Below are 27,054 nucleotides of genomic sequence, written 5' to 3' on the forward strand. Positions count from 1 at the left end.
TCGCGCCCCGGTCAACGCGTAGCGTCGCTCGCGTCGTCGAGGCTCGGTTGAATGCCCACCTGCGTCTTATACGCACTGTTACCACCAGTGGGCGTTGTGTTTTGTGGTTACGTCACAGTCACCTAGACGACATAATAATAATAATAATAATAATAATAATAATAATAATAATAATAATAATAATACTTCGCTGCTCGTCCTTCTTCCCAGAGTGGAAGGGGTGACAAATTTTCGCTTTAGCAGCTTGGCTAAAGTTGGCAAGGGCGCCTTATCTATTCAAACATCACTTCAGAAGTACCATTCAGTGCTCGAAAGGACGGCTTTAGGAGCCAAGCCGGCGGACGCGTTCGTTTGCTTAATTACAATAGCAAATCTTCAATAAGAGGCTAACTCTTTCGAAGACCGCGTAGCGCAATACCTCCAGGCACATCTGATGCGTCTCGTTCAACGGATACCTTTAGTGTTTCCATAACACAGTGCCTGTATACTGGCCGCTTTCTGTGAACGCATTCCGTCACTCTATTAACAGATAATTCCAGCGCCCGTAAAATAACTGCGCCCACAGAAATTCACTTTACCCTGGCGTTTGTTCCTTCAAACGTCGTTGTGGTGTTTTTTTTTCGTAGCATCTAAACAACAACGTCTACGCACGTTCAAATCGTTGAGGTTAAACTTAACGAAAATTCACGCGAGACAGGGTGGGGGGGAGGGGGGTCGCACTGGTGCTCGTCATTCCGTTTGCGTTCACGATTTCTGCGCGCTGAAAAAATCTGGGTCACGGTAACGGATTCGAGCAGATCAGCGGTAATCAAGTGCGAAACCGCTGATAGTGATCTAAAGAAAGGAAAGGCGCTTCATTCTGCACGATGCGAAACTGCTGTCCGCAGCCAACCTTCCGTGGCAAGGGCAATATGGTCGTTGCCTGGTCCACTCATGAAAAACACTGGCTGCCGGATGAGGTAAATACAGCGTTGTCCCAGTGTTGGTCACATCTTCGACAAAGTGACGAGACGAAATCTAACTTACGATTTACGTTTCCTCCAAGAAAGCCGAAGACGCACCACGTCATGCCAGTATTGAACAGGGCCTCGGACTGAATCATTGTGGCGATTACAGGGTAGCGACCTAAAAAAAACGAATCTTGCGATGAACAAGTTTTCGTTATGCTTGCTATATTATGAACTAGTATATACAATAACCCAGAAGGCTGCAAAGTTGCGGGAAAATCGCTTCCCATCAATGGATTACGTTTGCTTTTAAATAACCAGCACCTGAGTAGGAGATGCAGAGAAAGGCAGCTTCACGATTTGGATCTATATTTAAAGGAATGTGAATCAGAGATATATGTGTGTGTGTGATTACGAGGTGTATCATCGAAGTCCTGACAGTTGCTCGTTGATCTTAAATTGCTATTGTTTCCAGAATTAAGCTATTCCTCATGCATTCAACTTTCTTTTTCTCATGCCGGAGCATGCCATGGGCGCCACGACAGTTTCGATATAATCTGCGCGTCTGACGTTTCAGCCGCCCTCCGCTATCACTCCATCCAAATGGCAGCGAAGGTTTTCTGTTACTCTAAAGCTACATTTGCCTCTCAGTTGGCACAAGACTAATGGTGACCCAAACAATCTTAAATTTAGAAGGTACATTCAAAGTTCGGGCGTTTCATTAAACTGAAATATATCAGTGTGCCTACGCGGAAGCTGTTTCGTGGTAGCGTCAAGTACAACACTGTGAAATTGGCACTCCTCGGTTTCTTTTCTTCTTTTTTATCTTTTTTAGTGCTGATCAGTCCTATGCACCATCTCATCGCCCATGCACCTCGTGACGAAGCCGCGTTTGCAAAGTCAAGTTTTCTTCGACTTCGTGACACCCACCTTCGTCGAAGATGACGCTGCTCAAGGGTACCCGCTCGACAGAGCACATGAAGAGGCCGAAGAAGACGCAGTCCCTGATGCTCCACGTTCCGTCAGACACCTTGTGGAGCGCGTACACCGAAGCCATCACGATGGTGATGGCTGCGCAACCGGAATTTGAAGTTGGGAATGCGACACTTCTCACCCGAACATGCACGATCTGTGCGAGTTGTCTTCAAAGTACAGTGAATGAGTATGCATTTTTTTTATGTTCTCGATTTAACGTGTATTCACGAGACGAGCGCGCCGTTGCACAGGAAGCAATATCGCAATCGCGACCCTCGTTCCCACTCACTATAGCCACCACAATTCGCATGCCGTCTGGACGCCGTGCAGATCGTTTGTTGTTTGTCACCGCAGAAAGACCTTCCGTGTTCGTATTTCGGTCTCACTGATTTGTGCAATGTCAAAACTTACCTAAGTAACCTTTTCGGTCCGGAATACCAGCGTTACATAGCGGTCACCACCCTCAATTCAAAACTGGATGCATGTGTACAAGGCACATATATGGTCTGCTTTGTTTAATGAATTATTCATGATCGCGGTTTTCATAATTACTAACACTGCTCTTGCAATGTGCCGCTGCCCCTCTGGAATACTGCGAAGCCCCGAGTGTATAATGTGCGATCTTCTGCATGATGATTGTATCTTACTATTCTCAAGGACGCTAAATGCGCAAGTTAACGGGCATGTTACCTGACCGCTTGTACATATCCGCATTTTGTCTTTTGACACAGGTAGAAGACAACAGTTGTGCGAAAAAGCTTTCTTATATATTTGAATTATAAAAACGAGTGCGCTATCTCTAATTGGGACGGTAAGAGTGAAGGCCACTATATACCGTAAGATTTTCACGCCACACTTATTAAAAATATTAACAAGTGCAGACCAGAAATTAACATGAATTCCTGTGTTCAGAAAATGCCACGTCACACGTGTTTAGGTGCTGTGCCCTTCAGAGCTTACGCGTCACGAAAACAGACCAGGTTAAAACCGATAGAGCGGTGAGGTGCAGTGTTACTTGACATTATGTCATCCACACAGCAAAATAATTAGCTCCTGATTCACTTTTGTGGTGTAAATTATTTTACAGTGTACTCTCCTTGTTTATTAAAATAACTCCCCGGTGTTATTTGCCATGTTTTTGCCATCTGCGCACCTTGATTCCTAAGATAACTGCGCGAACCTCTAGCCCTTGTACAACACCGTATTTACTTGGCCAAAATGAAGGGACTGGTTTAAAATGTTGACCCGCCATCCCGGCCCTGGGAAAGTGGATGTCCAGCGTAGCTTTTGAAAACCACCGCCACAACTGCTTAAGGGAGTATGCAATGCTTTATTGTTTTAGAGTAATGGTAGTAACAGGAGTATCGGTAACTTTGACAGCACGCCGCCACCCATAACAGTGCTGCAACAAGATTGAAATCAGTTGCTAGGCTGGTTATCTTGTATACGGAAGGCTGGGAACGTCACTCCCCACGTCGCAAGCTGCCGTCGCCCAGGCAGCTTGAGCAAGAGTAATCTTTACCGGAAAACGTATGCTGGGAGCACTGCGTCCTTCGCATTGTTATCAGGAGCAGCTTATCATCAATTGTGTGGTTCGGGTGCTTGTTTTGAGCTCGTCCTTTAATGAAACGTATGCTGTTCTGTATGTTGTATGCGTGATTCCAAAGAATGTGTGCATTTTTCGCTTCACATTGCTGAGTTCTTGAAGCCTCTCCATTACGGGGGTACGAGACTTTGTTCTTGGTCCTGCACTGTCATCGGGATGGGCCCAAATTTTTGCTAACGGATGCGGACACAAGAAATTCCCTCCAGTTAGAGCCTAACACCTTCGCTGTAAAAAAAAAACTGAGGAGCCATTCCACTCTGTGGAATGGTGGACGGCCAGCGAAGCTCATTATTTTCATAATTTTGTAGTGGTAGTGACGCTAGCTTTGTGATTACCGTGATATTTCCTGATTGGTTCGGTTACAAACTTAGACATAATCTTCGCCAAAGTTAAATCTACCCCCGACCGTTGAGCGACTTGGATTAGTGTGGCACTTCAAACTGAACTCTTCCAGCACAAACTGAGCAAACAATTTCTTGAATGGTTTCTAAATGCCCAGATTGAAGTCTCCAACGATGATCACATGGGCATACTGTCATCACGGCTAACCTAGTATGCAAAGTGCGTGGTCATGAACGTCTCAATATCGCACTCTGGTGTAACTGGATACATATACACAGTGTATACATATTCTGTATATCGTTTGTACGGCACAGACATCCCAACGGTCGTTAGCGTTGTGCTCTTAGGAGGTAACGGTGTATAGTTGTACGTATATATTGTCCTTTGCGTATATGACAATGCCTTCTACTCGTAAGTCGGTGTGCTGTTTACAAACGATTCCAGTACGCCCATCTAATTGAAACAATGAGTCCTGATAGATTTATTTCATTTGTTATTATTTATTTTTATCATTATGAGGAGCGAAGTGCTTGCAGCCTGCTTCACCTCCGCCGTAGGTCGGCCCGATATTGCACCACTTCCTGGATCGGTTCACATTTTTGCCCACGGATACGACAGATGCATTCGGGGGTAGAGGCATACAGCTTTGCTGTGAAACAGTGTAAGCCCGTCGCCTGCGAATGCCTAACACAGTCACGAAGGTGGCTCTGTCTATATGAACACAGTCTTCGCTAAGCCGCCTGCGAAATCGCGGCCCTGATCCCAGTGTAAAACGTACTGAATGTTCCGACGGAGAAGACCATGATCTCGACGTGGCACCGGCGGAAGATGTAGTTGTTGATGCCCTGCGTCGTGTGCACCACGAATGCCGGCAGGAAAGCTCGGATGGCCTGCACGCCGACTGCAGCCTCCAGGCCGCTGCTTCGTCGTAGCGGGCCCGTCATCGACATCAGGCACAGCAGGACCGTGGTCAGCAGGAACACCCAGCTCATGTAGGGCACGCGCAGCTGCTTCTGGAACGCCTTGAAGAAACCTGCGCGAGAAACGCCGTCCGTGCGATGCCGTGGTACCAGCCACCGTCAGGGCCAACCCCAGGTTTGAAGACACATCTAGTATGGCGGTTTAGCTTTAACAAACACGTTCTGTAAGGAGCTGTGGGTTTTGGAAGAAAGACGTATTAAGCTAGCACTGTGCAAGGCACTCCAACCAGAAATCTCCAGCACCCTACACAGGAAAAAAAAACGAAAAACGTTTAACGGGCGTTCGGATTAAGTTCGACGGTGACTGTACGTACCATTATGTCCCAGTTCAAAGCGAGGTATTTCACTGATGCTCTGTCGGGACCCCCCACACAGAGGCCGCTTCAGATCAAGCTTTATCTCGTAACACCGTGTTCTAAAAGCATGTCCTGGCTTGTATGCCAAACGTTAGTCATGAAGGAAATCGTGGCACGTAAACGTCGCACATCTTCCTCCCTCCTTGCCGCTCACACCCTCAACTTGGTTGCCTGAGGGGATACGCCCTTCCCGTCGGTTGCCCTGCGAGGATTCCGCGCCGGCGACATCTCACCATACGCTCTACGCATCTTAACAGGTCTCCGGACCCTGCTCCCACAAAGGAAGCCCATCTCGGTAGTTGGCCATGAATCTGCAGCTGTAGATCTGCAAGCCCATGCCGTAGCCCGAGCCTGCACACACCCCGTACCTCAAAAAAAAAAAAGAAACAGATCAGACCAGCCCTCCCAAATTTCTTCCCGTACATAATCAATACTCAGAAATCCTCACTCATCGACGAGGTCAGAGATATAGATTCCCCTCTCCAAACCGGAGCCTAACGCGGGAAAAGACCGTAATCTCACGCTAGCTACAATCACGCACTTATAAGGACCTCGCCTTCCTCCACAAGTTCTATCCCACTATGAATCCGGCTAGCTGCCCACATTGCTTTGAATACCCCTTCCTATACCATGTCATGTGGGTCTGTGCACCTCACCCACACCACCCCCCTCCCGCCCCCAGTTTCCTCCCCTTCTCCAGAGAACTGTGAAGTGACGCACCGACACAGCCAACGTCGACTGGTTGCGTGGGCCAAGGCAGCAGCGGTCAGCACTGAAGCCCTGGACTAAGGGCCCCACCCGTCTTCGGATATTTCCTCTATTGTAATGAAAGTTTCTATCATCATCAGCTTTCCCTCGGCGCGTTCGCGTAGTTCCTTCGTGACCACCGTGAAGGTTCGTCAGGGTCATCGCCGTCAGTATTAGGCGGAACCCTAGGCGGCGCCCGGGGTGTATCTCGTCCGTCGCACCATCCACTATCGGCCAGTCACCGCGGAGCGGCCAGCGAGACGTGCGACGAACAAGCACCGCGACAGCCTCCCCTCCTCTGTCCGGTTCCTCCCCGCCACTCCTATTGAAGTAGTTACGCGAAATATGAGAGCGCAGCTCTTAAGAGGAAGCTTGAGCACGGGCCCAACTACGACGCGGCCTATTCAAATCCATGCAAAACGCAGAAACGCTTTTGTGAGATAACCCTCGGGCTGATTTCAATGAAATTTCTTGCATTTGAGAGAGAAAGTTAAATTCTAGTGACTGTTGAAGCAGAATTTCGATTTAGGGCCTGAATTTTGTTTAAAGAATTTTAAAAAATTAGCAAGTTCGAAAAAAAAAATAGAAGCACGAAGTTGACAATAGCTCTGCATCGAGACCGGATATCGTGGTGTTGTAAACGGCATCCATCAGACCATTCAAGGCGGACAAGTTCTGTATGTCAATTTATATCTTATCTCAATTGGTTACGTTGTGCACAAGAGTTCTGCAAAAGCTGCATCTCAATATAACAAAAAAATTTTGAGATTCATGTGCAGCATATCACTTTTGTCCGCTTCAGGTGTACTATTAGACGCAATTCACAGAATTGTGGAATCATTTTTCGTTGGTGAGTTAGAGTTGTAAACTTGATAGTTTTGTTTTCTGAAAACTTGCAATTTTGGCAATTTCAATAATAAATTTACGACCTAAATGAAAAATTCGAAATCAACAGTGTTAGATTTTAAGCTTTTTTTTTTTAAATGCTAGAAACCTCGTCAAATTTGCTGCAGTAGTTGTCGAGAAAAACGAATTCTCTTTTTACGTGCATTATGTAGGAGCACCCGAGCTGAACCTGCCTCTTAAGGCCACTTTGTATTCCGACGTAGCGTTAACGCACGTGCACCCGAAGCAAGGCTGTAGCCCGGCTGCAGCCTGCGCAAGATGCGACATGCTGCATTCCGCGCAGGCTTCGTCCGGGCCCATAATGCAGCGCGCCCGCGTCTCGCCGCTGGTGGCGGCACGTTCCCCTGCGCATTGCAGCGCGAGCTCGCAGTTTCTCATGATGCTGAAACTCGTAGCTTCGCATAAAACGCGCATGCACATCTACGCGGCGCGGCGTACTATAAAGCCCCTCACTGGGTTTAGCGATTGTGGGTCGGTTTTCGCGCCACCGTAACGTGACGAACCTTGCGTCGCCAACCTCCGCCGACGCTGGCTGACGCGCACGTAAAGGGGCCTTTAGGCGTCCGCTCCTGCGTTGAGGGTCGGCATCCCTCGGCGTCCCTCGGCGTAACCGAACGATCGAGCACAGGGAACAATGAAAGGGCGAACGCAAAGCACAGCAGGGGATGAAAGAAGGTAGTGAGGAGAGCGCGAGGAGGGAAAGCAGAGGAAACCACCTTGGAGCACCACCAGATGGCGCTTATTTCCGCCATCCGCTCTCGCATTCATACACACACACAGGCATCCACACAAGAACACCCCCCATATATCCTGGATGCGTGTGTGCATGTGTGCGTTAATGAGAGAGTTCAAGAATTGCACCGTTCTGCATTCGCCTCAAATTGCAGCCACTCGCTTGCCCAAGGGTACGCGCCCTCACTGTCGCCTGCGACGAACGAACGGCAGTGCGTCCCCCCCCCCCACCATCTAGAACAGGTTGTCCCCCCTCCCCTCCACTTTCCCTCCTCGCCCCTCTTCGCAACTCGGTTGTGCCGAGATTCAGTGTACTAGAAGGGGGTACCCGAGGCAAGCAGAGTGCACAGACATGCTATCTAGAAAGTGTCGCCCGAGGGCACGTGTCCTCTCCCTTGGCGCCTTTCCTCGACTTCCCTCACCCATGTCCGACCTACCTTCGCACCATCGACCTACCACGGCCAAGAGAGCCAAAGAAAGCTATTGCTCTAATATTTGCTTTTTTAAAAAAAAGGCAGTATCAATTGCGCATGCTCAGAGTGTAGAACAAAACATTGCTCCAAGCAAAATGCGCTCCGTAAATTTAGCGCATTATCGTCGAACGGTCCCTTCTCGCTGTTGTGTCCTAAACATTTACCTTTCAAAACATTCGACACAAAACACACATACATACACAAAGGACACGGTTGACGAGTTTTCACGCCATTTTTAACGATCTATGCAACTCGACCTGGCACAGAGCTACAGCATGTCAGCATAGGTGGCATGCTACGGGGTGCTCAAGTCTGTACGCCCTTAGTGAATCTGTAGTTAGTTGCGGGGGGCGTGAGGAGCAGCCGCACTACGTGCGCTGCACTCGGCTACAGCACGTCACTGTTCTTGGAATATCGGTGACTTAGAGGTTTTATTTGCCTCAAGCTGAGACGAATTGCAAGGTTGCGGGCCGACTACCCTATCTGGCGATATGTAGAACAATGATTAGACCAATCACTTCCACTTACATGCCATGATAAGGAACACTGTGAACTTCAGGTAGTCCGTTCTGTAGTCGTGTTCCTCACTGCAAGAGAAATGCGAAGAACAATTAACAAGCATATAGGTACCAGAAAGTGAACGTATCTTCGAAGCCCAAGTCGAAGTAATGAAATTTGAAACGATGACTCACTCTTCTCCGGAATCTTTTGAGTAATATTCGATGATTGGCTCCGAAACTTCGTCCAAGAGTTCATCCCTGTGGGTAAATTTATGGATGCGTAGGCATATTCAAAGAAGTTTTTTCTTAAGGTTACGTGAGCTTAGGTTGCTAAAAACCTTGTCTAATTCGTAACTTTTTTTAAAAAAGTAGTAGGCGATTATATCCTAACAAATTTTGTCATTCACTTGGTCATATATTGGCCAACGCCGTATTAGAATAGAGTTACTCGACCGGACAGAAACCTGCCGGCAACTAAGAGATGCCATACAATATAGATTGCCGGCGTAACTAAAGCATCTGAAAGGCCTCTCGAAAGACAAATCGTTACGATGAAGCCATAAAATCAACACGAAGAACCAACTTTCCAGGCACTGAAATGCTGGGATGCTGGTTTTGTAGGAAAGGGCTATGTGTCTTTGTGAAAGGAAGGGGGTATAGGAGGGGTGGGACCAACCGAATACGTTGAGGCGCCATCGAAGGACCTTATTTCATATCCACCACACCCACTCGAAAAGGCAAGTGTCAAGCGGCTAAATATGGCGTCGCTAATTTACGCAAAAAAAACGCGCGATGAATTTGAGAACCGGTTGCAGTATGCGCGGAGACAAGTCGCGGTGCTGCCCTTTGGAAGTTTTGTTTTTACTCCTCGAAAGGCGGATGGTTAATTTGCCTAGAGCGAAGTGACATCCGTAAGGGTATAAGACAAAGTTCTGGCAATGTTTTGTCCGGGCTGTTCATTTCTGCCAGCTTGAAAGTTATGCGCTCACTTGGTTGAAATAATCTAGCTCTCATCAGTCTCGATGTAAAGAAAAGTTTGCCTTGCGTCAGGGTACGCACTGGCGATTGGTGATCAGCATTGTTAGTCCGCCATAAAAGAGCTAATGGGATGCTGGCTCTTAGCAGGAGCTCCTGCTGTGGGCCACTGACGACAGACTACGGAATGAAAGCTATCAACAGTAGCTGGAAGGGAGCTAGGGCCAGGAAACTTACATGGCGCAGAGCTTCGATCGAACCCCGCCGCACCATGAACGGGAGCTCACGTCTTCTTCTCGGTGCAGGGCCTGGCGACACGCTCGAGCTCGTGGAACCAACACCTGATCTTCTTCTTCTTCTTCTATTGTGCGCCTAGAAACCGCGCGGGTCCAACGCATTCCCGGAATTTAATTGACGCAAAGCTTGGTTGAGTTAGCAAGGTAGCAGCAGTAGAGGATGAACACGAGCGCAGCCTTGACGTCCCTTGTAGCTTCTAACTGTCGACGTCGCAAGAGCCCAGGCGATGTATGACACTTTTCCACTAATAGAACGTTGATGTGAGGTCTATGTACAGAGAGATACGGCACATATGTGAATACTTTCGGGACTTCTATGCTTCTGGTGTCACAGTGGTACATCCACATTTCGGAGATATAGCCAAGAATGGGCACATGCCCCCGGTGGTCACATATACCCGGTAATCCGAGTTGTTTACTCGGCATTGCAGCGGCAGTTGGCAGCAAGTACCCGCAGAGTCACCGAAGGAAGTCGAGAAACGTTAGCTTTAAGGAATTAAGGGCAGTCGACAGCATCGATGCAACAGATGCAATAAAACGAAAAGCTTTTACAAAGTTCGGTGGCGCACTTATCTGTTTGGGAAAAGGAACAATAATGAAAACGTTGAAACGCGATACAACCTCTAGATGACGTCCATGAGGCACAATGCCTTCCTGAGAGCGAGTTGCGGGTGAAGATAGGCTGCGCGGACTGCATGATTTAGCCCAAGAGGCTCACCGCGTTTCAAACGACATGCAGCGTCTGCGCCTTCGACCACAGGCGCAGCAGCGTCCTGCGCCTGAAAATGCTAGCTCTCACGGAGGAATTCGAGAACGCTCCCCTTATAACCACGGTACCACTGGTACCGATATCAGCTGGAGCACCGGTACAACCGGTACTAGATCTATCTTCGGGACCACCGTAACGTTTTAAGATTGCACGATTTCCTGGATCCGCCCACAAAAGGGGCAGACATACCCGATACGGAAAAGTAAGCGTAACTGCGAGAGAAGACATTGCCTTAAGAAAAGAGCAGAACTGTAATGTTGGTGAGAAATGGCCTAATTTATTGTCAAAGTCCCACAGGTACTTCAACAGTCGAGTAAGATTGCTTTGCGGTGAGCCTGAGGTCTAGTGTTCGTAAATCGACATATTTTCATGGTAGAATCCCAGAGTAGCTTCAATACCGGGGCGCTCTTACACGAGATGACAAAAACCAGCACAGCGCGGAAAACGAGAACACAGCCTCTGCAGCCAAAGCCTCGTCAGGTAAGCCTCCGCGGCAGGAAGGGTGAAAGGGCATTCGTAAACTTGAAGTCATACGCACGGTAGCCACAGCTAACTTAGTCCACATTTTGCACTGTTGAAGTCCCATGCAGATGCTTTACTGCAACGCAAGTTCGACTAAATTGTGTCCTTCGTATTCTTTACAGATGTCATCTTCGAACAAAAAGGTGTCGACATAACGTGAGCTCAATATTTCACAATAAGATAGCTGCCAGGGTCTATTGGCCGGGACGGTGTCCGGAAAAGACGCTTCACGCCAGCCTTTTCAGCAGGACAGCCCATTGATGCTTGCCCTCGGGGTTCTGGCCAGCCCCACTGTCAGCTCTCTGTTTCCTCTCTGCCTCCAGGGCTCTAACCAGCCCGCCGTCATCAGGGCCCTGGCCAGCCTGCCGCCCTCGGCACTTTACCCAATTCCTATTCTCGGAGCTCTGGCTAACACACCGTCATCCATCTGAATCCACTGAAGACGCATGTAAATAAATTGTTATAACATATCGTTCAGTATTCTTATCAGTTTTCATTTGCATGTATGCAGTAATTTTGCTTCCTGCGCGAATGTATTTCTGTCCCGTTTTCTTAGATATTAATTGATGTAACAGTATCGCAGAAGATTGCTATCAAACATGCTGTAGCAAGTAGGTGACGCCCCCTCGGACATAATCTTGGTTCACCCGCCAAGCTCGGCGGCTTGCTATAGCTCGGCAGGCAACAGTGGTCACCCGTCGGTGTCCAGCGAGCAGGCTCAGCCAATCAACCGGCAGATGCGGCACATTATAACGAGCCTGCAGAGCCGTAACAGGCAGCTCAAGAGCGAGGTCTCCCGCAGCAAGTGCAAGCTGCGCAAGGCTCAATCAGAGACGCAGAAGCTGAAGCAGAAGCTAGCTGCTGACCAAGGGTGCCGTCCCGGGCCTTTGCCAGAGTCGGGAGCTCCAGTTTTCGCCAGGAACTTCCGTCCTGGCTCACCCTGGTCTGCCGGACAGGTGGTGTCTCCTGCCAGCGCCTCATCGCTGCTCGTCCGCATGCCAGATGGGGCCATGTGGCATAGACACGCCGACCATGTCAGACCTCGCCTCGGGACCTAGCCAGCACCCTCGACTGCCACAGAGTTCCAGCCCGCAAGAGGACTAGCGGCAGCACCAGTCGCTTCTAGCGGAGTACCACCTACCTCGGAGGCGGCAACCGTAGCCAGTGGTGCGGCACCCGTTGGACCGGTGACGAGCTCGGCACCACTCACGAGGCCGACCACTACGGACCCCCCGGATGGAGCAAGGCTGGCTCAGGCAGCACCCGGCGTTGCCACAGCCGACCCGTCAACACCGGTGCCCAGGCGGAGTACTCGACGGCGGAGGCCACCAGACCGTTACTCGCCTGGGTAGCAGGCACCGTCGACCCAGCTAGGGTGGAGGCAGAGCCTCATAGTGTGAACTTGGACGTTTGTTTCATGAGTTTGACTTGAACTTGGACGTTTGTTGAACTTGGACATTTGTTTGAACTTGGACGTTTGTTTTTTTATTTAACAAACCAACTGGGGGTGAGGGGTTGTAGCAAGTAGGTGACGCCCCCTCGGACATAATCTTGGTTCACCCGCCAAGCTCGGCGGCCTGCTATAGCTCGGCAGGCAACAGTGGTCACCCGCACCACAATAAACACCGACGAGCACGGCAGCTCGCCGGTCAGTAATCACTCAGCACCACCACGCTGCGGAGCGTCCGGCTATCGGAGGGTGCCAGAAGCCCTCCCTTGTTCACGACCCGGGGTGGATCGTGACACATGCTGACGGCAAAAGGCTCGGGGTAGTAATGGCTGCGCACTCTCCAGCCAGTGCATTTACAGTATGCTTCATACAGCGGGCATTGGCGCACTGCTGGCATTGATAATGGCAGCAATATGGCCCAGCACTGGCCCTGCGACAGCAACATCTTGACCGATACAGTGGCACGCTGTTCGCCCAATTCTGGTTTTAACAATGGGCCAGCACAGAAGTGGGCAGCTCATCACCCAGGCGTCGCTCCAGTGCTGGTGCCGTATTCTGCCCGCAATGGGCCATGTTTGAGCCGATGCAGATGTGCTGCCTGGTCTACCTGTGTTATCCCACGCGAGATGTTTCATTGCAGTACAGGCGCTTGTGTTGTACATCCGTGAGCAAAAGTATACGGACCACAGAGTCATCGAAAAAACTACATTTCTTTGTAATTAACATGCATAAACTTAAACTTACGAGTACACTGGAAAGTTCGCAATGCCAAGTTTGGACGGCAGTGCTTAATTCAAGTTGCATTCACAATCAATTTCAAGTTGCACTCGCAGGCAGAGGAAAAAATCAGCGTTAGCGGGCAATCCCTGGTCCGTGTACTTTTGCTCACGGGTTTACGTCCGCAATGTTAAGGCGGCAGTATCTGAGTGTTGCTTTTTCATGTTACCGACCACGACTTGCATGAGCTCGTCGTCTGATTCGTACGTCTCTAGCAATTGAAACAACACAGCTCTCACCCTGTGAACTGGAACTCGCAATCCACGCGATAGTTCATTTGGCAGTGTGTCATTACGCTAGAAACGTCCTCGACCCGAAAAGTGACCGTCACTGATTCTGTCGAAAAAAGAAATTGCGCTTGTTGGTGATCGTGTGCATGAGGTTTCACCGAAGTATTTTTCACATAGAAATTATTGCGGTGACCTAAGCGCTCTTTGAAGTTTCCGCGATGAATCGAAAATTGGTTTCAGGTAATTTTTAATCAAGTGTGAAACTGGGTACAATGGCTTACTTTATAATATTCTACGGCCGTTGTTCTTTCATGTGACGTAATGGGTGAGCTCAATGATTAATTTTGCGCGTTTAATTGGCTCAGTTAAAAAGCAACAAAAATTTGCGTTTTCAGAATTTTTTTAATAAACATTGTTAGTGTTTCACCAAGAAATCTTTTTTACTGTTTTTCTCAGTTGATATAACTTATGCTAAAGAAAATGTTTGACTACGAAATGAAGTATCTTTGCGGGAAATTACTTTCGAATTTGGCAAAAAGTCATTTTTTTTTACGATGTTCAGACCTAAGCGAAAGCATGGGGGCCCTCCAGATAAACATACTTCAAATAGACCATCATACGCGCCAACCTTTTCATCTATAAATATTATTTCGAGCAAATTTTATTGTTCGAGTCGAGAAAAATGTTCGAATTGCATTACCGATTTCACTGGTAGACACTCCCAAACTGTGTCTTCACTGCAAAACCTGTAGGCGCCGCCGACTACATTTCTGGCACGCATATGCATTAGGGCCATTTGCCAAACGACCGCATCCTGTGTCACTCGACATTAGTATATATAAATACATTGCAAACTGCGTACGTCCGTCTGTTCACCCCATCTAATTTGGGAGGCTCGGAGCGGTCGGTTGGCAAACGCGGAATATTTTGGTAGCGGATAGTGGCTAACTCAGCCTAATTCTTTCGTACGCGGAGGCAGAATAATCACACGGTCACTTCTTTGCTCCTTCTCAGTGGAATAACCACGGCGCCTGACCAGGCCCACGGACACTCACAGCAGACGATAGCCTGCAAGCTGGAAATGTCTGCTATGCCACGGTTGGGGTGGAATGTCGATGATTCAGGTTTTTCTTGCCCAAATCGTAATCTGCTGACCTGCAGTACTTGCGAAACGGTGAATCAGCGCCGTGTACAATATCTCGTGACCGGTATAACTAGCCGGTCCAGACGAGGACCTCGAAGAAGTCATGGTTTATTTACTCTTATCACACAAGTGTATAATTGTAAAGCTTAGCTGCGGAGGCATCAACATTCACACACTGTAGACAGATACATTACTGTCGTCTACTGGGCATAAAAAATGCATGCGCCCATATTTTATGCATAATGAGTTCATAAGCGCGGAAATAATTGAATTGCCGCCCGGGCGAGTTTAGCACTAAAGGCTAAACTAAACTGTGAGATTGGTTGTGGACTTCCAAAACTATTTTACTCACGTGAAACAAAATTTACTCAAATTGATATTTCTAGATCAAGAGACGAACGAATGGTGCGTATAATGACCTATTTCACGTATTTTGATCTGGCAAGCCAATGCTTAATTTATGAATGAACATCGCCGAAAACTGACTTTTTGCGAAATTCGGAAGTAAATTATTTTTAGCGTAAATTATAACAACGTGGAAAAATAGGGCTGAAAACGGTGTGGCTTAAACGCTAACGACCTTTATGCATGACATTTCTGAAAACACACGCTTTTTTCTTCTTTTTTCTTTTACTGAGCCAATTAAACGCTGAAAACTGATAAGTGGGCTCACCTATTACGCCACATAAAAGAGCCACAGCAATAGACTATTCTAATATAACATGTGTCATCGTACTTAGTTTCGCATCCGACTAAAAAAATTTACTTCCAACCAACTTCTGGTACTTCGCGGTAGTTCTCGCGAAGAACCATCCCACTGAAAGCCATGGTGCGATGGATGTTTCATATCTGTCTGATATGGAACATATCTGATGTTAAAAAAAAAGAATGCTCCACATTCGCCTACCATAGCTTTGAGTGGCGCTGGCTAACATTCCCCGGGCTTGACCTATAGTAAACATAAATACCCAAGTTAGTGGACGGATTGACAGCGGTCGCCGTAGCACATTTGGCAGTTGAACGCACGCGTAATGCGAAGGCTGTGGGTTCGGCTTCCACCGGCGACAGGTTACCTTTTCGTCCACCTTGATTTCCCGCTTCTTTATTATTTTCTACATTTCCATTTAAAGCACAGCTCTGATTTTCCCGATGCTTTCTTTGGCTTCATTGTCTGTTGGCTTTATATATGGTCGTGATTAAAGGGGGGAAAAAAAGAAAAAGAATTGAATCGCCCTCCGGGCCGGCCCCGCGAAAGTGGATGTCCAACGAAGCCGCTGAAAACCACTGCTGCAACTGTCGAGGAGGGTTGCTGTCGCGCAAGCTGCCGTCGCCTAGGCAGTTTGCGCAGGACTAGTATTTACAGGGAAACGTTTGCGCGGAGCGCTGCGTGATTCGCATTGTTGTCAGGAGCGCCTTATCATCGATGACGGGGCTTGGATGCTTGTTTTGCGCCTGTTCTTTATTGAAGCGAACGATGCGCTGTATGTTTTATGTGGGATTACGAAGAAATATATGCACTTCTCACTTCAATCGCTGAAGGTATTTCTTTTTTTTTATCGCTGAAGGGCTCTTTTTTTGTGTGTGGACGCGCCTCGAAAAAAATCCCGACCGCCTAGAGGCTAACAGCTTTGTTGTAATACAGAGCCCCCCGGTTACCCTTCTTCTCGCATTAAATATATATATATATATACATATATATATATATATATATATATATATATATATATATATATATATATATATATATATATATATATATATGTGTGTGTGTGTGTGTGTGTGTGTGTGTGTGTGTGTATGTGTGTGTGGTTTCGTTAATTCAATTAGTAAGTACAAGCAATTTTCCCTATGTTGTCCTTGGTGTCTTTTTGTGGTTGGCTTATGATATGCTGAATAAAAATCAGGCCCCTGGGTTCCTTTTCTTCTCGTTCATATATATATATATATATATATATATATATATATATATATATATATATATATATATATATATAGGAAAAACAATAAATATTGTCTCGCACAATTGACACAACTGGTAATAAAATCGCTTCAAGAGCTTGTCAAATGGGTGTCACAGTGCTACAGTTGACCTACCGAGGAGGGGCCGAGCCTCTCCTTAATGTAGGAGGGGGACCCCTTCCCCCCCCCCCTCCCGCTGACTTTAAGCACTGCATATACTTGTGGAATTGGCGTAACCCACTTCCACCACGTTCTTTTTTTTTTAATTTCTCAAGTAGCTGTGTTTGAAAGCAATGCAATGCGATCCGGTGTTCATGCTTCCCACAATTTATATCACCAATAGCGGGCCCAAAATATGTTTTCTCACAGTGTGAACATTTCATTGCATTTTGCTCTAACGAGATTAGGAGTGCAAATGTTACACATTTAGTTTTTGTACTCTTACATTTTAAGGATTTGGAATCTTTGTTAGTAGAAGACTTTGCTTCGATGAGACGTCCTTTACGTACAAGGGTTCGAATTTCTTATTGTTCTACTTCGCGTAATGAAGAGGGTAATGGTTAACTAATTAAAATTTAATTACTGGTTTGTTTGTGTTTTTTTTTTTGCCGGAACCACAATAGGATATCAGATGCAGTGGGGACTCCAGAATAATTTTAACCACCTAGGCTTTTTTTTTAACGTACAACTAAATATATATGTACACGTGCGATTTTCCGTTTCATCCCCATCAAAATGTGACCTCCGCGGTCAGGGTCGAACCCGCGACCTGAGCAGTGCGACGCCGTAGCGACTCCCAAAGCAACGAATGCCCCCGCCCCTCCTTCCGCCTCTCTTTACAGCGATTTTCCGAAACGTGAGGCAACCGCCTACTTTGTGGAAGCGAGCTAAGTGCTTCCTCCCCACCTCCAATTTTGCCCCTTCAGAGAGTAGAAGGTAAGTAAGCGGGGCCATTAACGTGGCAGCAAGGAGGAAGCCTTCCCTTCTCCCTTCTTTACGCAGAGACACGTGCTCCCCTGCTGTGCTGGGAGTCCGTACAGGTTCGAGTCATCTTTCAGCATCGATTGATCTGGGAACCGTTCAGTGGGTCATTCAAAATCGCGCCTTTCATCGCACAGAGTGTGTTTTATTCATGCTCCAAAAGAGGGTAGCACAAGCAGTGGCGTAGCTAGGTTGTCTGGCACCCGGGGCCCATAGGTCTTCTGTCACCCCCCCCCCCCCCCCCCCCCGCCCCGGCTGTAGTCGAGGAAGGCGAGGATATCGACAATTTCCGGGTTTGAGCACCAGTACAGCCGCCTTCGATACCGCGCAAGTCCCCTGGATCCCCATCTCCTTCGCTTTCTTTCCCAGAGATCGCGAATGCAGCAGGTATTGGCGGCGAGGAGTTAGGCAGTCGCCATCTCTCGGAAGCGCCTCGCTGGCGTAGTATGAAGGATCACGCGGCGCGCTTCTTATAGGTTTTGCTTTCAGCGCTCACTGAAAACACCACGCGCGAGCTCTCCCGGACATTTCTGTAAGTACTTTCGAAGCGAGAGAAGGTTTTTACTGTCTAAATTATAATCTTGGGCTAACTGAAAGCACCGAATTGTTTACAGACGCTATCTCTTTACCGAATACGTACAGTGAACGCCACTGTGCGCGGTCGCCGCGATGGAGTCTCCCGAACCGGCTTCTTGCGTGAAAGGTAGGCAAACGCTGAGAGCAAACTATGTGAAATATGTTCTTATAGTGTTTGTACAACTAAATTGAGCATAATAGAATGAAGCCTCAATGCAGCGATCGCACAGCTTCGCAGTGACCGACTGCGCGTCTGCATGCTTGTCCGCGCACTGTTTCGCTTTCTCCGCGTGAGCGTTTTCGCACCCTGCCATGAGCTTTAGGCCGCAGAATATGAGCATTTGACAGTATACAAGCAAGCATTGTTGCGTCGGCACTATCAGAGCTGTTCAAAAATTATTTCATTGTAGAGACTTCGACGCCTACGGGGACTGTGATGTGCCGTCGCGACGATTCAATCTTTATTTTTTCTAAATTCTTGGACGTTTCAATATTATTTCTCGAGTTGCATCGCACTATATGTTTATCGGTGTTCTCAGCGTGCGATTTCCCGGTGCTGCTTTTTTTTGTAATCCAGTGCATTATTTCATAACACAAACACGACCATATGTCATGCTTTTTTTTTTATGTCGCTCCCTTTCCACTCCAGCAAACTTGCCAGTATCTATAGCATCGATAAGTTCATAGACCAAACCTTCATGACGTTAGTCGGGCAGCGGACTCGGGAGAGCGTCTCAGGGCGCGTGTTTCGAACATCGCAGACCCGGTGTCGTCCCAGAAATCTTCCTCGCGTCTGTACTTGCTGCATACCCGAGTTGTAGCCGATGACTGTTTGCCGGTTTTATGTTTCGCGAGCCAAGCTTCACGCAGCTTCTTGTCCTGCGGCTACGTATGAATAAGGCTGACACTGGGCTCCGTTGCGTACGTCCGGCACCGAGCAGTAGCCTACCATGTTGCACTCCTTCAAAGGCAGCCACTACATATTGTAGTGCTTTCTATCGTTGTAAAGGAGACACTCGAAGCGGGAAAATCTCGCCACTAAATGAGGGCTGCAGCATACGAGGGATCTTAAGCTCTCGTTTCCGGCTCGCGCTTCGGCGCTCCCGAAGCAGCCGACGCGGCCGCAAGTCCACGTGATCCCTAATAGCACGTCACGCCGACGGTGGCGCCAGCTTTTCCAGTGGTGCAGCTCGAGGCCAGTGCACGCTGTTTTTTCTGCGCCAAATAACATAGGGTGCTGCACTGATAACTTGTGATAAGCACATGTGCACATATTCTGTCAGACTGTTAGGCTTGGCAACCAATACAAATGCGGCATCGTGGCAAATACGGCTCACGTCACAAATAAAAAAATATTTTTATGAAGTTTTAATTACCAGTTTTAGCGGCAACAATGCATTTGCAAAATTGAAGGCCGACATTCATATCTTGCCCAGCAAAAACTTCACAAAAATCGTCGTAGGTACTATGGCCCGCAGTATTCTGGCTGTGGGAAGCCCTGAACGAAAACGAAAATTAAATTGTGTCTCAGTGACGCTGATCTCCCCACCATATTACAAAAATGGAAAACGCCACCTGCCTCCCTGCTGCGCGGGCGCCAATGCTATGACAATTACGAGTTCTCTTTATTCGGATCAATAAAGCCTTGTTTTTATTTGCTGCTATGCATACAAACGTGATTATCCGAGCTGCGGTACCACCAAAAGATTGGGAAACGAATAGAGCACGCTTCGCGTCGATTCTTGGCGTCACCATGAAGCCCGGGCCAGCGAAACCTGTTCGTCTGCACTCGCAATGGAGAGGGTTGAGGGATCAACGCCACTGGTCCACTATTTCATATTTCTTTCGCTAATGCCATACTGGGCGCCACCCGCCGTGCCAAAGTACTGTAGGTCGTAGCACCCAAAACGATATTGTTTAAGAAATTTTTGTTGAGTTAATAATATGACTTTGAGTCCTCAATTCTGGGAATTGAAGTGCTTCCTCTAAAAGTACTAATTAAGGAATTATTAAGGATATGGTTATTACCTATCTGCCATATTTTTCGCGCTACCGAGTTCCTAGTAATCACAAAGACACATATAACTTGTCGGAGTATCGGGAAATACCCTTACAAAATTCACGTTTTTATTTTTGTAAAATTCTGTGCAGCTGACACAGACACTGTACTTGTGACATGAAGTCAAACAACAACAACAGTTTTCTAAAACTTTCGAGGGTAGGAAGGAAAGCGTGAAAGATAACGGCAGGTTTCGCAGCGGCTTCTCGGAGCGAGCGCGAGAGGGGAAGTAAAAGGCAAGTTGAACATCGCGGCGCCCGCGACTATATACGGCCTGTCCAGTCATACGCCGCCAAACTCTTCGGCCGCACCGAGTTTGAAGACGATGCAGAGAATCCCATTCGCGACTTTTGACGGCCGCACAGATGCAACGTCGCTCTGAAGGAACGCTTCGACGTAAACGCGAGCGCCGGGCGCGCTGGTTGAACGCCCTCTTTCTACTGCCCTTCTTCGTCTTCGCTGCGCGTTCTGAACGGAAGAGGGACCCAAGAGCCTCAACGCCTTATAACGCCTCACTGTATCTTTAGCGACGCCTGCTCCCAGCATGAACGCACGGCACGAGCGCACCACACATGAAACGTTCCGCTAAGGCGAATAGTTTAGCGACCATTTTGCGAATTAAATTTTTTAGCCCGCACATTCGTGCAATTATTTCGTGGGGTGTTGATAGACCTGCAGCCGACAATTCTGCGGCTCAACGCGTCGGGTACATGAGCTCGGGCTACTGGATACTGGAGCGTTCTTTGCCATTTGTGCCACGTCAAGCCGGCAGAAAGAGGGGTGTCTTCAGGCGTATGACACCCCCCCCCCCCCGACTGGCCCCTTGCACCCGGGGCCCACGGCCCCCCGGCCCCCCCTGTTGCTACGCCACTGGGTCCATGTATAATATTGTCTGCTTTGACACCCTTTTGCTCATCTCAACAGCTGAGTAGAGCGCGCACAAGTGATAAGGGTATTAATGGACCACTGGGAGAGAAGGGTTTGCGCCGGCGGCTGCGATTGGTCCACTTCCCCTTGCTTCACTTGAGTTGGCTTCTTCAAGGTCGCTGCGGCGTGCAAGGGGACGCTAAGAACGCCACAAAAATGGATCCTCGCTGAAGAAAAGTTATCACAGTGACGGGGTCTCCGTGCCGAAAAGACTCGACTACATTGTCCTTTCAGAAGGAGTGCGTAACTGCAGCAACGACTGGACGACGGGAGACCGCGCACCACTCAATGCCCCGAAGCGAAACGTCAGCAACCAACCTTAACTGCTGAGCTAGAGATTATTTCGAGAAACACTTCGTTAATGATTCTTTCGGTTCGGTGTGCATGATCGGCCGTATTTCCGGTTGTACAATCAGTATAAAAAAAAATGGCCAACCCTTCCCTTACCGGAAAATGGGAGTAAGCGAAGCTTGTCCTTCGCGCACCTGACCTTCGTCACGCTTAAGTAGCCCACAGGTGACGGTACCGGATTGCTTCGGCGTCCCGCTCCCTCAGCTCCAGATCATCTTCTCGTTGCTGTCGGATTGCCGGGGCTCGAGCGGCTCTAACGGCTGGATCGGTGCGCCGGCGGTGAGCCCTTTCACGGGTGAGTTCTCGCCGCCGCTCGTCGAAGGCTGCTCTTTTCTCAGGGGAACGCATGATGGAACGCAGGATGGAACGCAGCAGGGAACGCGTGGCCGTTCCATGCGTTTCCCGAGACTGAACTGAACAAAAACCAAGCCGGCGGCGGCGCGCTGGACCCTTTCCTGCCCTTTCTCTCCCCGATGGAAGCGAAACGGCTTTGATTGCTTGCGCGCGTGGCGTGAGCGCGCGCCTATGCAGCCTATGCAGCTCACTAACTATTTGGAACGCTTCTAGCTGGACTGGGAACGTAAAAATTTTGTTGGGCATTGCACTTGCAGTGACCCCCCCCCCATTTTCCACGAAATATAAACCTGCTGTAACCAACAGCTATGTTGGGACACTCGGAAGCATAGCTAAAAGCGGTCATATCACAAGCTCCAAAGCTTCAATAAAAATGGTTTTTTTTTTTACGATGACTGTGTTTGATGCAACCGCACTTATTCGCACAGAAAGTTTCCATAGCGTACCACCAATGTTCGCTAAATTTGGCCTTGGTGGCCTTTATAGTTCGGCCAGGTAAGTGGGTTTTATTCCTCGCCGCTCCTTAGACAGGTTCATAACACTCCAGACTGCTTGCATGCATAATTTTTTTGCGAAAGCCCCAATGGCTCATGTATATTGCACTTTACCTATATACACATCACCCACTACCTGGTCCTTAGAGTCTCCAAACGTAGAGCAGCTGCCTCCTTTAGTTCAGTGAGGACACCAGGCTAACCTAATATATATCGCAGGAAAAAATAAAAATGAAAACAAAATGAAGTTGAATAATTATTGGTAACGCTTCTAAAGAATTAGAAGCATTAAAATTTTTCGACACATTCCACTTAAATTGCTTCAATTCCTTAAACTCCTTCAAGGTATAAAATACCTGAAATGCAGAGTTTTCACATTGGGAGACCTAGCTAATAGCAGCAGCGTGATACCTTCGAACACTTGCTTACAGTTCCTTTTTAACGCTGCCATGTATTTATGATCAACACGCATTTACCATCGCACATGAACTTGGCGTATTGTTGCCCCTATGTTCGCAAAATTTGACCTCAATTGTAGCTCTAATTGTGCCAGCGCAGCCGTCCAAGTTTTACAGCACTCGTAAGTGGGACTAATAACGCTACTGACCATGCACTTGCATGCGCATTCTATGGCAAAAAGCCCATTTCGCCCACTCATTTGGAACATTGCCCACATGTCGCGCCCATACCATGCCCTAATATCCCCCAGATATAAACAAGATGTCCAGTTTGACTCACCGAGGACACCGGGGACACAAAGTACGCACATTGTATGACGCACGAAGACACACGGAAAAATAATTCAGTAATTACCTACAACACTCGCATTTAAAGCAGGAAAGAGAAAGTTTCGCAACGCATTGCGCTAATAAATTTTCCTACAATCATTGAATTTCAAGTCTGTATATCATGCAGCTGTTTTAGGAGTCTGCGAAACATTCCGACTAGCAGCAGTATGACACCCTGGAATGCTTCAATTAGCAACGTTTTATAAAGACTCTGATGAACCTACACAGAATAAACGTTTATCGCTCGTCACTCAGAACATTGCTTCGTAGTTGAAATAAACACTGTTCCCCGTATATTTTACCAAAGGCACCGGGAGAAAACAACTAAATGTCGTGCATAACGCATAAAAATTGGGAGAAAGCGGCTATTGGGTAACTGTTCTAAGAGCACACAAATACGAAACATCTGCCGATTTTTTTTTCCTGCCGAGAAACAATAGTGCAGCTCTTATTTAGCAAGAGCCTGAAAATGAAATTGTCGAAGTCAGAAGTGACACATCCCTTTAGAAAAAATTCAATTCGGTGTTCTTTTGGTACTGAAATGGCTCTGCACGTTCGACCAAGGTCATTTTCACGAGCATATCTACGATAAGCCGTGATTACACGATGAATTTCGACAGTTGTACCTCTAAGAGGTTTAATTGGATTTCTGATGGCGATAAGATACTGAGACTGCGACGCTATGTAGGCTGTCTGTGGACAGGGATTAAATAGATCTAGCGTTTGATAATCGAACGACTTCATGTCGTATAAGGCCCCCCGATATTTGGGCGCAGCTGATTATAATGTACTTCATCTGGACTTCTCCCCTCGCCCGCAGATTAAAACAGCAAGGTGCTTGTGTTTTCAAATACAGCTAGGTGGTCTAAAAAAAAAAAGAATAACTGGGCACGATGAAGGAGCGCAAGCGGAAATTTGTTAGGGCGGGAACTGCCCCAGCGCCACGCCTTCTCCGCAGTGCGAGTGTGTATGACGAGTCCCGAACGTCGTCCGCTACAGCGCGTCCCGAAGAAGAACAAAGGCGATCCTCGCTGCCCAAGCAAGGAATGCGTAGTAGAGAAAAATGATTACTTACCTGGACGTGCACTGAGCAAAACGAGACAGCGGGAGCCAACGTTACCTCAAGTGGACTTGTCTTCTTCAAGGCCTTGAAAAACACAAGTCCACTTGTCGTAACGCTGGCTCCCGTTTTTACCTTGTTCTCGATTCCCTCGTCGTCTTGAATTTCCATCTCCCCCCTTCCCCGTGTTTTCCCTCACTTGGACACTGTATAACGGAAATTTGTCTTGAGCTGTAGTTTTGTTGGACTTTCCGGCGTGCGGCGGAAAGTGCTGGCTTTCGAAAGTGAAGGCAGTGCCCCCCGGTAGATTCGCCTGTGACGGTTTCGTCTCACGTCAGAGAATTATGAGGCGGCGGTAGTGTTCTTCGTGAAAGGCGATAGTGTCGTAGGGTGTGCGTGCAGGTTAATGGCATGGGCTCGGGGTGGAACTGCTCGGCGTGACCCTCTCGCGGCTCCGGTGGGCATGCGCTCGGGCGTAGGCGTGTGCCTGAGGACTCAAGCTCCGGAGTCCATACTGTATGTGTGACGGGAGCCGGTGCGCCCCAGTCAGAAAGTGATGTGCGGCCCTGGAAATTTTGGCCTTGGAAAATTTTTGGCATGCCGTCTGAAAGTCCGTCAGAATTATGACGCGCTCCTGCAGTGCGGTCTCGTCCCGATGGAGCAGAGGTTTCTGCGCAGTAAGAAAAAAAAAAAGGTGCTTCCATTTCCTCCAGTAATCAGTGGAATCTCAATAAACAGAAATCGCTTTAACGGAAATGAAGCTTAAACGGAAAACCATCCTCACGGTTAATTGGTTTTGTATTCTTGAAATGCTCTCTGCAATGTCTCTCAGTAAATGGAGCTCTTGATAAACGGTACTCATCTCCCTGGTTCCTTGAGTTTACGTTTAAAGAGGGTCCCCTAATTGGCTGTCCTCTTCCAGCCAAAATAATGTTGAAGAATCGGACAGAAAGCGAGAGAGGCTTAAACAGGAGATGCCTAGACCAGCACCACTAATGTATCGCAGGTGGAAAGGGAAAGTCAAATTAAACAGAAAAGAAAATGGCAATGTGCGATATAATTTTTTTTTGAAAATAACAAAATTGATAGAGATTTAGATTTTGAAAGGAGAGGAAAATTTAATGATAGAGGATGTGTGGGATTTTAGAGGTATATATAGGGGGATGTGAAAGGAGAGATAGGGTTCGTATCAGCATCAGCTAACACCGCTATGGGAACGGCTTGGTGGCGGGCTTTTATTTATATCTGAAGTTCTAACTTCTTAAGATAAACGTTACTTTAACTTCAATAGTACGTGTACACCACCTTTACACAATACCAAAAAGAAACCACAGTTACCATTTGCAAGCCAGGAAAGACGCGAAAACGAGAGGGGAGTGGACGCGCTGCCTTGAAGTTCCCATCCCACCCCACCATGACGTCATAGATTTTGACGCCGTCTGCTCAGGCCTAGTTAATTTTCCATCAAAAAAAGATGGACTGCATTGTGTTCTAAGGAAGCCAAAGGGTGCGGTTAGCAAGCTTCAAGACATTGTACTGCATTCAAACAGACCCAAGCGCTACGCGCAAACATGTTTGACGCTTTCCCTTTACATTACAGCACCTTTTATTATAATATGGACACTCCAGACAAATTTCTGCCGCCGCGGTCGGCGTCATCCTGATGTTCAGTACAAAGTCCAAGGGCAATGACATCGTCACCACGCGCCGTGTGTTGTCTGCGCGAGTGAAAACTTGCGAGGGCGAGCCGACGATGGCGGCTCAATCTCGCGCGCGCCAGGGAGGAAATCGGGAAGGAAGCGCGCCGTCTTTCGTCGCGCGCAAGGCATGTGGGGGGGGGGAGGGTGGGGGCGTTGTACTCCGGCGGATGCTGGGTACGGCACGGCCGTGCGCGCTCTATTTTTGAAAGCCATCTGGGATGGAACAGAGTGCGCGCAGAGTGCTGAAAGCTTCGTGCGCGCCGCGTTTTCGCCGCTGCTGCTTCCGCGCTTCAGCGTTTTGACGACGAGTTTCTGCGGTCATCGAGCGAGATGTTATTTGCTTGTGCGCGCGCGAGACCACGCTTTTTTATTTAGTAAGCGAATGTTTAAAAGTTTACTCGGCCGATAAATTTACTATCGTTCCTTCGTATTTGTTACTCGTAGTTTGCTATCGCAATCGATGCTTCGCCTTTCGAGCGAAACTGCGACTTTTGCTGATGGACGACATACGCATGCAACCACTGCAAGTCCGCCCCGAGCTAAGCGCTTAGAAAAGGTTAAATAAATGTTATAAAATTAGTCTTCTGCAACGCGTTTTTATCTACTTCAACTCATCTTCTGCGACGAAGCGATGACGTGCCAGTCTGGCAAATCGCAAAGACGCGGAAACCCCCTTCCGCCCCCCACTGCCCTGTACCGCGCGAACCACGCGGTCCACGCGACCTCTGACTACAGTGTCTTCGCAAGATCAGTCCACTTTTCGACCACCGTCCAGCCCTCCCCGTAATAAGCCCAGTTTACTCGGCAAGACAGACTGAGCAGAACCAAGAGACCACGGCAAGAAACTTTAAAGAATTATGCGCTTGAAGGCATGAATTTGTTGCACTGAGAACACTTACCTGTAGCTTCGGTCATTTCACTGCGCAATCCGTAAAGAAGCAAGCCGGCCAGCGGGGTATTTACAGGGACTGTACAGATGGGGCTATATAAGTGAGCGCCGACGCGAGTGCTGCCCCGTGTGTAAGCTACTGGGCAAGCCAGCAGGTTAACGGCGGCGGTCGGCCAAATCCGACAGGGT

The 27,054-nt window shown here is 48.1% G+C and overlaps 1 protein-coding gene across 1 annotated transcript; it reads right to left on the reverse strand.

The window, feature by feature from the left end:
• Positions 1–930: 930 nt before the first annotated feature.
• LOC126530285 (uncharacterized) lies at positions 931–9,839 on the reverse strand. The gene is made up of 6 exons (XM_055070226.1): positions 9,777–9,839; positions 8,757–8,822; positions 8,593–8,651; positions 4,649–4,903; positions 1,878–2,018; positions 931–1,125 (listed from the first exon to the last, which is right to left on the reverse strand). Coding segments are annotated over exons 1-6 (717 nt in total). The 5' UTR covers positions 9,779–9,839; the 3' UTR covers position 931.
• Between the last annotated feature and the right edge of the window lie 17,215 nt (positions 9,840–27,054).

This window comes from Dermacentor andersoni, chromosome 5 (assembly GCF_023375885.2).
Source record: "Dermacentor andersoni chromosome 5, qqDerAnde1_hic_scaffold, whole genome shotgun sequence".
Lineage (NCBI taxonomy): Eukaryota > Metazoa > Arthropoda > Arachnida > Ixodida > Ixodidae > Dermacentor > Dermacentor andersoni.